Source organism: Nilaparvata lugens, chromosome X (genome assembly GCF_014356525.2).
Source record: "Nilaparvata lugens isolate BPH chromosome X, ASM1435652v1, whole genome shotgun sequence".
In the NCBI taxonomy this organism is placed as follows: Eukaryota; Metazoa; Arthropoda; class Insecta; order Hemiptera; family Delphacidae; genus Nilaparvata; species Nilaparvata lugens.
Window position 1 is genome coordinate 18713956 of NC_052518.1, and position 14680 is coordinate 18728635.

General features: G+C 33.9%; 2 protein-coding genes across 2 annotated transcripts in view; both read left to right on the forward strand.

Moving 5' to 3' along the window:
* The first annotated feature begins 115 nt into the window (after window positions 1–115).
* The window catches only part of LOC111056901 (endoglucanase E-4), a 66229-nt gene continuing 51664 nt past the window's right edge, over window positions 116–14680 (forward strand). Inside the window, exon 1 of the mRNA XM_022344312.2 lies at window positions 116–359. The gene's annotated coding sequence lies outside the window, so the exon portion shown is untranslated. The remainder of the gene's footprint in view (window positions 360–14680) is intronic.
* LOC120354805 (tigger transposable element-derived protein 6-like) lies at window positions 9807–10886 on the forward strand. Its single transcript, XM_039442578.1, has one exon. It carries the CDS (start codon window positions 9856–9858, stop codon window positions 10669–10671), a length of 816 nt encoding a protein of 271 aa, XP_039298512.1. The 5' UTR covers window positions 9807–9855; the 3' UTR covers window positions 10672–10886.

The window sequence follows — 14680 nt, forward strand, 5'->3', positions numbered from 1 at the left end:
AGCAGTTACTCGTGATAGTTGGAACAGACTCCGCTAGAGTGCATTGTGGTCTCTGCTAAGTGAGCAGTAACGAAGCTGTCACTTACGAAGCTGTTACTAACGAAGCTGGAATATTCAGGATCAGCGTTGAAGCCAGCAGTCGGCTAGGAGCGTTCGTACTGGTTGTTTGAAATGAACGTCACGGTCGCGTGGAAAGGCTAAAGTTTCCAGTTTTATTATATCTATCTAGATCAATGTGCTACGATACAATTGAACGCTAATCAGTCACTGTTTTGCATTGCAAAAAGTTTTGGAAAGTTTTATAATTTTACTTTCGAAGTTGATCAACTGAGTAGAGTTTGTAGGAGTTGAGCAGCAAGGTAAGTTAGCGAAATTTGATCATGTTTGATGTTTAGCATATTTTATTTGAAACTTAACTTTTGATTGGTAACGAAGTAATCAACTAAAATCAATCAATTGTAAACAAAAATTATACAATACCGTATTACAGCAATAGGCTGAACTAAATATTGTTCTTCAAGAAAGTCTTCCTTGCCATACGTACTATAATTTAAAATTTTCCTCGCAGTGTTCTGATTACAGTTTCAAACATATTTGGCATTAAAATATCTTGAATATTGCAAATAATACTATAGTTTCTCGGATATATAATATTGTGCGAATATCATGTATGGGAGAGTGCAAATGTCATTTTTCTTGTAATACTTAATATCTAATACTTATTAATACCTATATTATTCTCTTATTCTCATCTATCTTGTTCCCCCTTTCCTCTCTATTTGAGAACTTCTGCGATTTCTCATTCTATATGTAGGTAGTAATTATTCAGCGACAGCCAAGATTATTTATCTACCTTTATTTCTCAAGAAACTAAATTCTATCACTCATCATCATGACGATACGCTATTGATATTTTTATTTATTCACCTATTTACAACCTCTCTAAAAATTGACTAAATTCATTCTGTCTCCAAGATTCCAAGTTATGACAATACACGTTTTCAAACATAATTTGTTTCATCCTTTTGATTAGATCCTCAAGATAACATCTCTCAGATCCAGTGATGGGGACAAGCTGGGTCCTGATTTGATTATTATTTATATATTCGATCCGGGCCCGGACTGATAATGCATATATACTAGTACTACGACCAGGGCCTGGATTGATAATATATTTTTACATTCGACGCGGCCCCCGACTAATAATATATCATATGTTTTTGAGAAATAAAGTTAGGTACAAAAAGGTGTCATTCAAATCTTGGCAGTCGCTTAACTTATAGCTAATAAGTGAGAATGAGTATGTTATGATATTCATTGATACAGAACAGTTTGTTTATATAACGCTCTTATGAACAATATCGTGCTGCTGACTATCCGTGTGAGGATTTCGATTGAGCTGCTTGTGTCAGAAACGTCCCGTCTGATTTCAGCAGTCGGCTGCCAGCATTTCAATGAACATCTACATGAGTACACAAATGCAAATAATATTACAAACATCATAATAGTACAAGGTATCCTTAGTTCTTCTCCCCCGATCTGTCCTTTTTTGTAAAAAAAATAAAATAATTATTTGTCATAAAACTTCATTTATTTCCAGATAATAAAAAATCAATTCAATTTTCCATTTATCTTATCTGTAGTCCGGTGATTTATATGAAAATAAAGTACCGTATATCGGGAGAAAGAATAATAATTATTACAAGTTATCTTTTATGGGTGGTCATCATCGGTATGAAAAAACACTTTTCTTCTACTGAATTTGATAATTATTATTCAAAGTGTTAACCTATCTTTATACTTTGAAAGTTAGGTACAATATATTTTTTCACTCTAAGGAGAGAGAACTTTGCTCTATTTGGGCTTTAGTTCTGTAGTATATGAATCGATAAAACACGGAAAGAGTAAATTTTATCTATCATATTATGGGCATAGGCCCATATTGATAATTTTTATAATAACCTTGAATATTATGATATCTTCCACAACCACAATAATAGACATTACATTAAAATGGAATTCCATTCAAAATATGTTATGGAATTTTTAGCTTTCATCAACTCACAGGCTGAGAGTCACAACAGTTACCGGACATGCAAACATGCATCTAACTACTATTTTCAAGATACGAACCAGAGAATGACACAATGAATTCAATAACAAAAAAATCATACATCCGGTGTAAATCCAAATCTATAAAATTCGCATTCCATTCCCATACGCCTGGCTATCGATGATCGAATATCTTATCTCATCAATGCTTGCCCAGAGATAAGAATGAATACATTGGCAAGTCTAATGGCTCCTACTCACTTGATGTTTGTTTGAACAGTGTCTTTATAGCGTAGATGACCGACTATTTCCTGTCTATGACTAGGTCTGTCTATCCACTTATCTGAATACAGAAAAAACTTGTTTAACATTCCCATATATACTTGAGCTACTTGTCAACTAAATATCATTGATAGATGTCTAATTAAGACGTAAACAATGTGGAGGCTGAGAATAAGGGACCTGTGAACCTTATTAGTAATAATAATCTAGAAAATAAGTGATGAGCACGCTTCAAGATCACGCTGGTAATCTACATTTTACTTTATTGAATTTTCAATGGTGCAAACTAGATAAACATGAAAAGTTAGTTTGTAGGGTTATGGTTGAGACTATTATTATGAACGTTTTTCCAGCTTTTCTTTGCGTTTACTCAGATTTAACAATCAGTTGAAGAATCGTACTGAAGATTTGTGCTGTCCAGTGACTGGGCTTGTTATAAAGAAAATATTTTTAGTGGTTTATGTTCCTTCCACAGTATGCAACTATATAATAATTATATATTATATATTCTCTCTATCCAACATTTTTATTCCATTTTGAGGGAGGAATTTTCATTTATTTTATTCATTTTTTTCTAAAAAACAAAAATGATGAAAATTTTAATTTTTAAATGTAATAATTTGGCGGCCTCAGGTGATCGCCTACTCGCCTGTCTAAAACCCGGTTCTGGTTGGATTTGCACTAAAATTTTCGAGGTTTGAGAATAGTATGTTTCTAGAACTAAACTCATGGTTTCATGTATGTCAGTAACTTCCCATTAATCAATCAATTTATCAAACTGCAGGCACATTTTCTTCCATCGCCCGTGTTGAGAATATGGCAAAGGAAATATTTTCGCGAATGATAATCTTATATAAAGAAAGAACTGGCTTATATATATATATATATATATATATAATATATATATATATATATATATATATATATATATACGTACGGGATAGGAAATTCACAAATGCCGCATCATCACGTCTTCTGAACTACTGGACTGATTAACTTCAATTTTGCATATAGATTCTTCATTCACCGAGGATGTTTATAGGCCTATTTTCAACCCTTCAAGATTTTATCACGTCAAGTTTTCAGTTTGTCAAGTTTTTAATTAGATCATTGTTGAGCACGGGTTACCTGCTAGTAAAAAATTAATGAAAGTATAGAATGGAACTATTATTTTCTGGAAAAATTTTAATGGGATAGCCACTAGCTATCAATACACCTTTTAACATCTGATTGTTGAGTTGAATTTTGAATATGATTATTCGAAATTGTTTAATTTAGTAAGTATCACGTACCTTAATGAAAATGATATCTTTCTTATTTACAATCAGTCATAAGTTTGCATATCAGGAATATTCTCAACAAAATTATAAGCCTAGCTTACGAAACATCTTTGCGTTCTAAAGTGTTTTTGCTTCAAATTATAGTCATCAAGTAGTAATATGTAATAATACAGATGAAATTATCATCTCATATTATTTGAAAGAGATAAGCTACTATTATATAAGCTGTGTGAAAATTCCTTCACATCCGACTACAGAATATTCAGTTTTCATCCAATAAAATCAATACATCCGGCCCTTAACACGTGAAAATCGCCCATCCCACGCAGAGTTATTTGCGATAGAAATCTGATAAAATGTATACGAGCATTCCATGGGAAAAACGCTCACCTCAAAATGTTTCTGTTATGATAAATGAAAGAATATGATCAGAGTACCGTATACGTCTTGAAGCTTGGTATTTTTTATTACTATTCATTTATTTAGATTTAATCACTCAATTCAGATTCCATAAAATAAGAGCCGTCAATTTACGTATTCAGCATTCAACATGTATTCCATTCAAAAACTCTATTATCTTTCTTTATGGGAATTTATTTCAGGAATAAAACATATTATTTTGTCAAAACGTAAGTAATGAGAAGCACTGATTGTGTTTTCAATTATTCCACTTTATTGTTTCACTTCACAGGACTGAAACTGCAGACAATGTTTTTTAAATACTGTATTATGGAAATATTTCACAATATTGATCAATATGTATTCAACAATTTTCATGAACTGATATTGATGCGATGAGATTATGTGTTAAGGAGCCCTTCAACTGGTGGTCCAACATACAATGTTGGATCCGACATCGGACCGTGTTGGATGTTCGGTCGGATGTTGGAAGTGTAGTCGGACGAGTTGAATCAACTAGAGGTCAACACGAAGGTCCGACATCCAACTAGCCTTTTCCTTTGTTTCCCATTAACTAGACAGAAGTTGGAGAACAACTCGGAGCGTTAGCCGGAGCGTGAGTGGTTCAACGATCCGACTAGTGGTCCAACAAGTCCTCCTCAAAGAATACCTGTTGTTTCAACACAGCTCACAATTCTATACTTATAAATCGACTATAACAAAATTTGGGAAGGGAACAGTTTTGGGCTTTAAGCCTGTTGTTTCTTTCCCAATCATTCATAGTTGAAAATTATATTGTATATGTATCAATGTATAATTAAATAAATAGCGAAACTCATATCTTTCAATCCATAGCTTTCCTTCTCATAAAATAGGATACAGTACTTTAATCGACAGATTTATATTGAAAGTTTATAAATCGAAAATCTTGAGCTAGGTGTCTCATTGAATTGGAAATTTGCTCCAGAATGAAAAATTATATCCGTGCGGATAATAGTACTCTTAACTTGTCAACTATGAAGCATTTCAATCATGAAGGAACATTAGTGAACTTCAATTTGAATAATATAACATTGCTTTCGTTCTTTGTGAAAACGATAGTGATAAAACGCATCATATTCCACCAAGATTGATGAAATTCTTTAGTAAGTGGGGAAGCTCATAACTATGTGTCCCGTTGAGTGGACTAGTTACTGTTAGTGATAAAATGAAAATCATGACTTAATTAAATACGGATTATGTCCAATGTACAAGTTTTTAAGTCACCTGTCTGATAGTGTAGAGTGTAGACTGTAGATCGTCTTTGTTGAGACAAACTATTTTGAAAAAATGTGTTTCCTCTAGTGGCGTTTGTCTATTTTACATCTGCTTCTGTTATAAATATTCTGTTGTTACTCATGGATGATTGAAGACTTTTTGTAGACGAAGTCTTTGGAATGTTTGATAACTGGTCTGGAATACTCTATACTATAGTCTATACTGTCATACTGCATTCACTGGTTCACTGGTGATATAGGGGTGGAGGAGAATGATGTAAAAAATTGTGCATATAAACAATAGAGATCCCTGTAATACTCAATTAATGAATTAGCAGATTCCGAACGGAGTACAGGCAATTTTTGGAAGAGGAAAAGTTTTGAAATGTTTCTATCATGTCCAATATATTGGTAAATTATCATTCGTTATTGAAATTCTGAGTGAACAACTGATTATCAATATTAGCTGTCAATATTACCTAGTTTGTTCATATCTTTTGAATCTATTTTACAAATGATTGTTCAAGGACTCCTTTTCCAATTGTAAACAAGTAAAATCTACTATTGATATATTCCAGCCACTCTCCACACTTCAAGGCTCCAATTGCATTTTTGTTGTTTGCTCAATTTGACACAACAGTCTGAAGCGTTACGTTACGTAATGTTACACTTCACACATTATTCGTCCACTTGAAACTTCGCATTATTTGCAGACGTCTGAGGAGTCTTCAGACGTCTGCAAATAATGCTCACAGCCCTGCATCCCAATGAATATTTGCTCTACGTGGCAGAAAAATGGAACAATTGATTCTTTTAGGCGTGCTCACAAATTGGCATAATGAAAATGTATGAACACACTCATCCCATAAGAACCAATTCCTTTTCTTGCCAGAAGAACAATATTGGATAGCAGGACTTCTTGGAAAGCAAGACTTTTTGGAAAGCAAGACTTCTTGGAAAGAAAATTTGTTGAGAAGCGACTTATGCCCTCTTGACTGAATTTCTCGGTATTCAACAAGTGGATGATCACGATGTCTCATGTAGTCAGCATTACGACTCTGTTACTGTCTGAATAAATCAATCAACTTGAAACAACGAGAGAAGTCAGCTCAATAAATATGAACCCTAACGTTAAATTAAATGATCCTATAATGATCAGTTTAAATAATTCAGTTTTAAGATTATAAATCTCAGTTGAAAATCTGTCTTTTTTTAGAGTTCAAATTTGTTTGTTCCATGTACAAATTCATACATACAATTACAAGACTACCAACAACTTGAATAGAAAATTCTTGCAACTCAACTTACAATATTGTGTTTAATTCGATATTCGTATTCATAAGATACCTACATTGCTTGATTACATCATAGACAATGTAATAAACAATTGCGAAATTATTCTTCTAAATTTTCATATTCACAGAATCCAAACACAAATAAATACGAAAGATTAGGCGACCGCGTGAATTTTACTAATTCATCAAATAAATCACGTCATTGGATAACTCCAAATATATTTCAATATTGTCAACTAATATTCCACGATACTAAAAGTTTTTCTATTGATGCATCTATATGATAACGATAGTATTCGAATGAATATAATGTAATAAGAATGGTTTTACAATCTACTTTCTGTAATCAAATTTCTTGAGCATGAATGAAGTCCAGCCAGAAGAATTAACTTTTCCAGCTGCAGCCAAGCAAAGCACGAGACGGAAGGAGCAAATTAATTGATGGATATGGGTTTCCAATTACTGCTTTTCCTGGTATGGCTTGGAAAATCTTATCGAGTGGGATATAAAACTTTGAAAAGGATTAAATCCACCCTTGTAACGACTCATTCACACGGTTCAATATTAATTTGCACCTTTCCGGGAATTCTATCGGGACTCTTTTCCAGCATTTGGATCAATATCCATCTAGACTCTAGACGAAAAATGAATTAGGCATCAAAGCAATTAGAGACTTAGTGGAGCGAGATGTACTTTGTATCCAGTACTCTGGATAGAGTACTAAAGTACAATGCCTCCATAGGTGACTGAGAGCGTTTTCAAAATAATTGATAATGGTTTTTTACACGTGAATAGGACGGAGTATTCAATGAGAAAAAAAATATCACGCATTCTGTGATAGCAGTGGGTGTTAACATCGCTTCGTTTTTTTATTGTTCTCTCTCGAAACAAAAGCGTTCTTCAAACAGATATGATTCATCAGATTGATAATTTTTGAAGAGGAAGCAGAATTGTTCAGCTTGCAATGTGAAAGTCACCTTCGTTGTTATCGTTCAATCAACAACTGGAGAAAAAGGTCGAATATTTTTCACCGTTGTATCAGTCTCTCATCCAACTACAGAGCATCAGCTTGAAAGAAATCTGCTTCACGTTTCCAGGAAAAAAGCTTTTCCTGCAACGTGCCAACGAGTGAAAAGCAAGATTCGTTATTTTCAAAATATCTCTAAAAATATTTGTTGGTAAGCAACATTTTGCCAAATTTTAAGCCGCTTTGAAGTGGTTTTCCTCCCGATAATTGCCACCTCAAATTGGTATCGGTATCTCTCTGAAGAGATGTTCGTGAAATATGTAGCTTTCCCCAATACTTTCACCTCTTTTATCAAATCTTGAATAACTTCAGCATTCGTCCATTTCACGCGGATGATGCCCACATAAGCTATTTGTGCGTGGTTAATAGAATGAGTGCATGGGTGATTCATGAGACAATTAAGCCCTATACCCCCGACTGGTATTGGAATTCACGACCAGGCAATGCTAGACTTAGTCCACTCAGATACCCTGGCCGGCCAATTTACAATATTATAAACTTTCTAAAGTAGGATACAATACTGGTTCAAGTATATCAACTATTCTACCCGTGTGGTGTATGAGAAACACTGATTGAATGGGTAATGATTAGTTCGCCTGTAGTATCAAAAACAACACAGTAGTTTATTAACTATCATGATCTCGTTGAATTTATTTAACAGAGCCTAGTTGTGCAGTGGAACCTCACTAATCCGACATCTGTTAATCCGAATTTTTGGTTAATCCAATCATACCGTTTAATCAATATGTCTATGTGTGTAGTAATTCATTTCTTATACGGGAAAATTTTGTTTTGTCGCACGAAGTTGGTAGCCCTACTCAATCGGTATACACATGAGAGTGCGAGTTGTAAAACTTCAATGAGTGGACATTTAAAGCATATTCATTGCTAATCTAAAGTAACTAAGAAATGAGTAATAACATATTATATTTCTTTTGTATATATAACACTAAACATTTTTATTACAACTGAAATTTCGTTTTAGAAATTGATTAAAAACTGTGTCCAGGACTAAAAAATCACCCTGTACTTTAGTCTGCTATCGCTTTGCCGTTTATCTTCTATTTTATTTCGTTTGCTATTTATTTCTATCATTCCACATCTCATTTGCCGCGCTCAAGTCATCAAATATATTTTGTTTTCTGAGGAGTTTACTAGAGATTGATAATAGTGTAACAACCGAAACCGATATCTAGATTTTCAATGAATATATTGGACAATATCTAGTCATTTTATTCAGTTATATATTTTTGTTGGTTGAGAGTGATGCCCACATGAGATCCAGATTTGTACGTCGTTATTGAGACGATGATGATGAGAGATGAATGGACCTATAACTTCAGGTGGGTTCCGAATCACTGAGAAACGATTTTTAGACTGATAGTGTTATCAAGAGGAGTCGGCTCTTGAAGTGGTCACCCTTAAAACAGGAGTAGCAGGTGCATGGATCTTAACTCATCCTATCGATACATTTATCAGCCCGTACACAGAGCCAATCGCTTTCCTAATATGAATACAGTCGACTCTCGATAATTTGAATCTCTAGATAATTTGAATTTTTTGTCTGGTCCCTTGAAAAACTCAATAATTTGAAAAAATCAATGTATTTTGGTCCCTTCGATAATTTGAAGTTTTAGGATACATCTTGACTACCAACATTCTATAATTTGAATTTTTGTTCCTCTACTCTCTATAATTTGAAGTCCACCAACACTCTATAAATAAATAATTGAATTTTTATTCTTCTACTCTCTATAAATTGAAGTCTGATTCTAGACCTGTTGCTGCCTGTCATTTCTTCAATGAATCATCACACAGACCTGTTGTGACATGTCTTTTGTTTACTTCAGTGTACACACTACCGTAATGGTTTGAGAAAGCTCTCAGCTCTCAGTTCCCAGTTGAAAGTTCTTTTGGCAGTTGTTAACAGTATTGCTTGGTTTTTGGTTAAGTGAAATTTAGTTTAGAGTGAAATTTTAAATTCAAGATGAGTGCAAAGAAGAAGAACATTAGTCTTTCTATCAGTGATAAGAAGCGTGTTATCAAAGCTGTGAGGATGGACAGCCAAAAAAAGACGTTGCTAAGCAGTTTGGGATTTTGCCCTCAACCTTATCCATGATTTTGAAGAACAAGGATCGTATCAATGCAAGTGATTCAAGTGTGTGTAAGAGGGGTCATGTCAGGGTGAATTTCCGCGTCTTGAGGAGTGCTTACTCAAATGGATTGGCCAGTGTAGAGGACAGAATATTCCAATTGGTGGTTTCATGCTGAAGGAAAAAGCAAAGTCTTTCGCAGAGTCTCTTGGTATTAAAGGATTTGGAGCTAGTGAGGGTTGGCTATCAAACTTCAAAAATCGACACAGCATCACATTCAAGAAGATTTGTGGAGAGAGCGCCAGTGTGGATAGCACGGTTTGTAATGAATGGACTGATAAATTGAAAGAGCTTCTAAACGGCTATGAGCCTAAAGACATATTCAACACAGATGAAACTGGACTTTCCTATAAGTGTCTTCCAGACCGCACCCTAACATTCAGGAATGAAAAATGGCACGGTGGGAAACATAGCAAGGAACGAATTACTGTTCTCTTAGCATGCAATATGGATGGATCTCAAAAGTTGAATCCACTTGTGATTGGAAAATCTGCAAAACCACGGTGTTTCAAGGGGATAAAATCGCTGCCCACAATTTACCGTTCAAACAAGAAATCATGGATTACAACAGAGTTATTTAATGAATGGCTGATTTCTGTTGACAGTGATATGAAAAAAGAAAATCGCAAAATTCTACTGTTTTTGGATAACTGCAGTGTGCATAATAACCCACCACAATTGGACAATGTAAAATTGATTTTTTTCCCACCAAGTACGACATCAGGACTACAACCACTGGACCAAGGAATAATACACAATTTTAAAACTATATATCGTAGGGAGATCGTATCAATTGTGCTGGATAGCATTGAAAATGGAGAGACAGCGAACCTAACAGTTTTAACTGCCATACTTACGATTCATAAGATTTGGAAAAATGTGAGCCCACTATTCACAACTGCTTCAGAAAGTGTGGATTCAAGCTGACTGAAAATGATGCACCAATAGCACAGCCACCAAACGTGACAAATTCTGACTCCAGGTGGGAACTTCTACCTGACCGTGGACAGTTAACGTTTCAGGATTACGTCCAAGTAGATGATTACATAGATGTTTATGGTGCGCTAACCGATGTCGAAATTATGGATTTGCCATCACAAGATGACAATTGTGAAGAAGAAGATGAAGAAGAAGAAGAAGAAGAGGAAGAATCGCCAGTTCCAGTGACGCTGATTGAGGCAAGGTCAGCTTTATCTACCCTACGCTCCTATGCTCTCAGAATGGATACAAGTGATGGTTTCTTCTCAACTCTCACAACGATCGAAAACCCATTGGACGGATTGGGATTATTTACTCAAAAAAAAAAAATTACAGACTTTTTCCATTAATTGGAGAAACATCAATGAATGTAAGTAATGGAATATAAAAAAAATATTTTTCAATACAATAATACAATAATATGTTTTCAATACAATATGAATATGTTTTCAATAAAATATAAAAATGTTTTCAATACAATATAAATATGTTTTCATTACAATATAAATATGTTCTCAATACAGTACTGTAATTTGATTTCAATTAATTCATAATAATAAAGGTTAATACAGTTGTCCAAATGAGGCAGCTAAAGTTTTATTCAACATTTGTTAAATTGAATTTTTTCCTAGCCTCTCTTGTTTATTTGAACTCTTTCTATTTTGAACTCTCGTTAAATTGAACTTTTATTGAGGTCCCATGAATTTCAAATTATCAATAGTCGACTGTACCACATTATATTGTTAGTCAATCAGATTTGGGGTTCACGGAACCAAATTACGGCAATTTTAGCATAGAGAAGTCATTGCGGTGTGAATGTTTTCCATAGCTTAGGATTACTATGCAAGAATCAGCACCCACGTTTTGATGTAACGTTTACAGCCCTCCAGCTGATGTAGTCGGAGACTGACCTCTTTCGAACCCACATGAGGTACGAAAAACAGTTCATTACATTCGTATGGTGGAATCCATTTCAGAAACTCCATCCGAATAAGAATAAGTTCTAATTCGATGTAACTTGGCGTATTCCTTATAAAATAAGGAATACAAAGTATTTCAATTCGGAACTTACATCTGGAGTATAGTTGTTTTATGTTTTATAGTTGTTCATGTGAACAACTATATACAAATAATAATTCTGTATAATAATTGTTAAAAAATTATTTTGTTTTTGTTAAATCCTAGTTGGATAAGTTTATAATCTACAAAATTTTGTATAATATAAAGTTTCATTATTGTATCAAAATAAAAGTGATTTGTATTGACTTGATTTGATGTGTTTGTATCACACAATATGACTTTAATAGACATAGATCTTTCGTAGCGTGTTTCCCAATATAATATCAATAATTATTATCCTCTATTCAATTTCATCTATTGGAGACAGATTTATAAAGTATGCAATTCTTTTCAACAAAGCCGAATAGATTCTTCTAGGTTTTCACCAAAAACCGTTGTTTCGATATTTAATCGTCTTATTGTGGACGACAATAACATCTCAAAAGAATCTGAAAAGCATCCAGTCGTCTCTTTTTTCATAAGTCACGAGTTTGAAATCATACTGGTTTGTTCGAAAGTTTGTAACTTTGACCGTCAAAATTACATTACTTTGAAATTATTGTTCAATAGACAAACTGATGTAGCGCATATTTTTTACTAAACCTGCACTCGTGAGCTATGAGCTTAGCATTCTTCTGAGTTCATTGCTAAAAACTTACTGCAGAAATGGAAGTTAATTCAAATCTTGCTTTAATTGTAGGGTACTTTTTCAATCAGTAACTCATTCATTGACCAAACATAACAAGTTTGAAGAATTTTTTAGAGTATACTCATTATAAGCTTCTACAATCATTGTTTGAATACTTACTTTTATCTCCAAGTTACTAGTTGAGTGTGGAGCATTGACCGTATTTCTCAATAACTAGTTTTGGTACTTATGCATGATGCCAATATTACTTTCTCTAGCACGGCCTTACACTTCTCTTGTATACAATCACCAGTCATGATGTAGCGCAGATTTAGTGTAGATTGTAGTTACAATAGACTGCAATTCATCATATTGACTACCAATAACATCTGACGAAAATCAAATTCAAAACGCTATTACAACTGAAAATGTATCAATAGTACATTCAGAGCATAGATAACTACGCAATCGATTTTATAATTGAATTCTCAAAGATCAGTCAAAAATTACGATTCAATTTGAATTCATAGGGATTTTTATTTTATGTTGATACCTAGTTCCACACAACGCCAGCCTTATGAAATTGATTACTTTTGACTAAATAATCGACTACAATAAAAATCAGTTATAAACTCAGGTTTGTGAATAATTAACATTCTCTGTTGAAAATTTCACCATTCTTTGGATTGAATTAAAACGATTTGATATCATAAAAACAGCTAATTTATTAAAGCAATTCTAGATACTAATTTCGTTCGTTACATCTTCATCAATCTCTAATAAACGTGAACATCAAGCTGCAGAATATAAATAGTGTGGATGAATCCTATCGATTGGCCATTACTATCGATTTGGCAAATGAAGGTTGAGCTCTTCTATCATTGGTCGAGCTAGACACGTCCAAGTATTCCAAATATGGTCATGAGAACTGGTCAATATTAAACAAACGAAACTAGTATCTCAAATTATTGTTTAAAAAACAAGTCGTTTCATCAAATATGAATATCTACCACATCACTTCAGAACAACACTTCATGTGTTCTACTCAGAGAGTATAGGCTAATGGCATCCCAACACATATCCATATAAGGTTAGGGGCCACATTTTCTTAGATCAGCAAATAATCAACCAATTGTATTAATACTTTGTAAATAATCGTAGCTTATATGCTTTTTGTAATCAACATGTCTTTATTCTGAATAAGCTGTACCCTCGTGTTGAATCGTGTTGTACCCTCGACCAGAGAAATTATTATTATAGAATGTACATTCTACACTCTGTGGTTGAACTACTTGAAAGGTAGAGTTTGGTCTTCACAGAACTACTATAATGAGGTCCACGTTATAATGGCAGTATTTGATTGATAAGGTTGCTATCCTTGTCTATCATTCAACAAAGCAGGTAGCACTATGCTTTTCTAGCTCCAGAACGTTGCAAAATCAGTTTTTAACAATTTACAAACATAATTAATTAAAACAAAGAATCGGCAACGCCGTTCTCCTATCGTTATCTACTGCCATTATAACGTGGACCTCACTATAGGTTACCGTACTTCAAAACCATAAAAACTAACACATAACTCCTTGGTCAAATGCCACATGAATCAATACAGACATGAATTCAAAGCAATCATTCTTGGAATCAATAAAATTTTGAATTGCAGAAAATAGAAGCAGAAGCGAAGGAAAGAGAAAACTGAGAAAAAGAAAAGGAAAACTTGGATAGAAAGAAGAAGAAAACCAATGATGGGAGAGAGAGGAAGACAAAGAATAATTTATAGGTGGAACGGGTGATGAGATAAAAATAGAGAGATATATATCTATAACAGTGAGCAATTCATTGTTGGACTACTAATAGGACCGTTTTTACCACTCACGCTCCGACTGTTTCCCAACTTCAGTCGGATGGAAAACAAAGGTTAGTCGATGTTTCGACCTCTAGATGATCAAACTCGTACGACTATAGACTTCCAACAGCTCATTCACGGTCCGATATCGGATCCAACATTGGATATTGAACAACAAGCTGGAGAGCAAATCGGACAGTGATAAGCCTGCTTAACCCCCAGTTATTATTATATAGTTGATTTAGGTTACTGATTAGAAATCCTATTCCAGTCACTTGTGGCAAAAAGGACCTCTATGCAAGATTCTTACAAAAAGCTTTCTCTAACCGGATTCCTAATATTCTTAATGAAAATTCAAATTTTTTGCAGACAAAAGCCTACCATGGGAATATCCCCAATAAGATAAAAAAACGGGACGTTTGTCG

Bases quoted from the DNA above. Each gene is read 5' to 3' on its own strand.
- LOC120354805 (XM_039442578.1), top strand. From the start codon at position 9,856: ATGCTGAAGGAAAAAGCAAAGTCTTTCGCAGAGTCTCTTGGTATTAAA.